The sequence below is a fragment of the Oxyura jamaicensis genome, unplaced genomic scaffold (assembly GCF_011077185.1).
Source record: "Oxyura jamaicensis isolate SHBP4307 breed ruddy duck unplaced genomic scaffold, BPBGC_Ojam_1.0 oxyUn_random_OJ72888, whole genome shotgun sequence".
In the NCBI taxonomy this organism is placed as follows: domain Eukaryota; kingdom Metazoa; phylum Chordata; class Aves; order Anseriformes; family Anatidae; genus Oxyura; species Oxyura jamaicensis.
Window position 1 is genome coordinate 6,964 of NW_023311306.1, and position 1,403 is coordinate 8,366.

The window sequence follows — 1,403 nt, forward strand, 5'->3', positions numbered from 1 at the left end:
CAAAATCTGGCATGGACCCACAGACTGACATAGCCCCCATCTTAATACGGACCTTTGCAAGGTTGCTCAGTCCTTCTGCTTTCCTGGAGGACCCCTCTGCCCTGGCAAAGCCCCCCATGCCCTGGCACGTCCCCTTGACTAATGGGGACCCCCCCCCCCACCCTGTGGCAAACCCCAGCTCAACGCAGCCCCCTGCACCACGAGCTCCCCCACCCCGGTACCCCTGGGGACAGCCCCTTCCACCAGGACCCTCTGCCCCCATCCTGGCGCAGCCCCCTGCACCAGGACGCCCCCCCCCCCCATCCCGGGGCCAACATCCGGCCTGCCGCAGCCCTCACCTGAGCTTCCTGCCCCCCTCCGCGATCTTGGTCCTGTTGAGCTGCCCAGCCTTCTGGACCTCCTGCGGGAACACAGTCAGCGCTGCCCCCCGCTCCCCCCACCCCTCCCGGCCCCAGGGGTGGTAACTCACGGTGGGTAAATCAAGGCTGCAGGGCGGGGGCTTGGCAGGGGCTTGGGGGGGCAGCGAGGTGGCTGCGCCGTCCTCCTGGCCGTGCTGGGAGAGGGGCTGGCCACGGATCACCTGCGGGGGAGATGGTGACAGGGACCAGGGCACCTGCCAGGCCCTCCGTGCTGCTCCTGTTACCCATCCACGCTGCCTCGCCCCCCATCCTGCCCAGCCCAGTGCCCCCCATCCTCCTCCTTCCCTTCCCACCCCCTCCCCGCGGTGCCTCATCCCGGTGCCCCCTCCCCGTAGCTCACGGTGCCACCGCTGTCCGGGGAGCTCTGGGGTGCCGGGCTCCTGGGGCGCTCCGCAGCCGGGCTCTGGTCCTGCGCGCGACGGAGGGGACACGAGTCAGCCTCGGGGAATGGCATGGCTGGAGACACGCGGGCCAGGACTCCCCACGGCAATTAACACTAGCGCTAATTGCCAGCAGCCCAGCAGGGCCATGCTAGAGACACGGGTGGGTACGGAGAGGGACCGGGGAGGGCACCAGGAGAGGCGCAGGGGGCAGTGGTGGGGCCACCGGGAAAGGGTGGGAAGGAAAATATTTGTAGGATAATGGGAGAGCATCGGGGGGGTCACAGGGACCATTGTGGGGGGGAGATGGAAGAGGATGGGTGGGCACTGGCGGGGGCACGGAGGGCACCGGGAAGGACGCCAGTGGGGAAATAGAGCACACAGGGGTGCACGGAGGGGTCGGGGCGTGTAGAGCCAGCCAGCTGGGGTGCTGCCCCCCATGCCCACCGCCTCGCGGTGCCGCCGGGGGGGTTTCCAGGAGGTCACGCCCGTCTGGGGGTTGTAGAAGAAGCAGCGACCGGTGCTGGGGTCTTGGTGACGCTCCCAGGCCCCCAAAACCTGGAGGGGGGCCCCAGCTGGCACGGGGGGCTCTCCCTGCCCCCCC

At 69.3% G+C, this 1,403-nt stretch overlaps 1 protein-coding gene across 1 annotated transcript in view; it reads right to left on the bottom strand.

Annotated features, from left to right (window-relative positions):
- ARHGAP9 (Rho GTPase activating protein 9) overlaps positions 1 to 1,399 on the bottom strand; it is a gene marked incomplete at its 5' end in the record, with an annotated part of 4,624 nt that extends 3,225 nt beyond the window's left edge. Inside the window, 4 exons of the mRNA XM_035314538.1 lie at positions 339 to 400; positions 470 to 580; positions 760 to 828; positions 1,247 to 1,399. Of these exons, the coding sequence (XP_035170429.1) occupies positions 339 to 400; positions 470 to 580; positions 760 to 828; positions 1,247 to 1,399 (395 nt within the window). The remainder of the gene's footprint in view (positions 1 to 338; positions 401 to 469; positions 581 to 759; positions 829 to 1,246) is intronic.
- Positions 1,400 to 1,403: the final 4 nt, after the last annotated feature.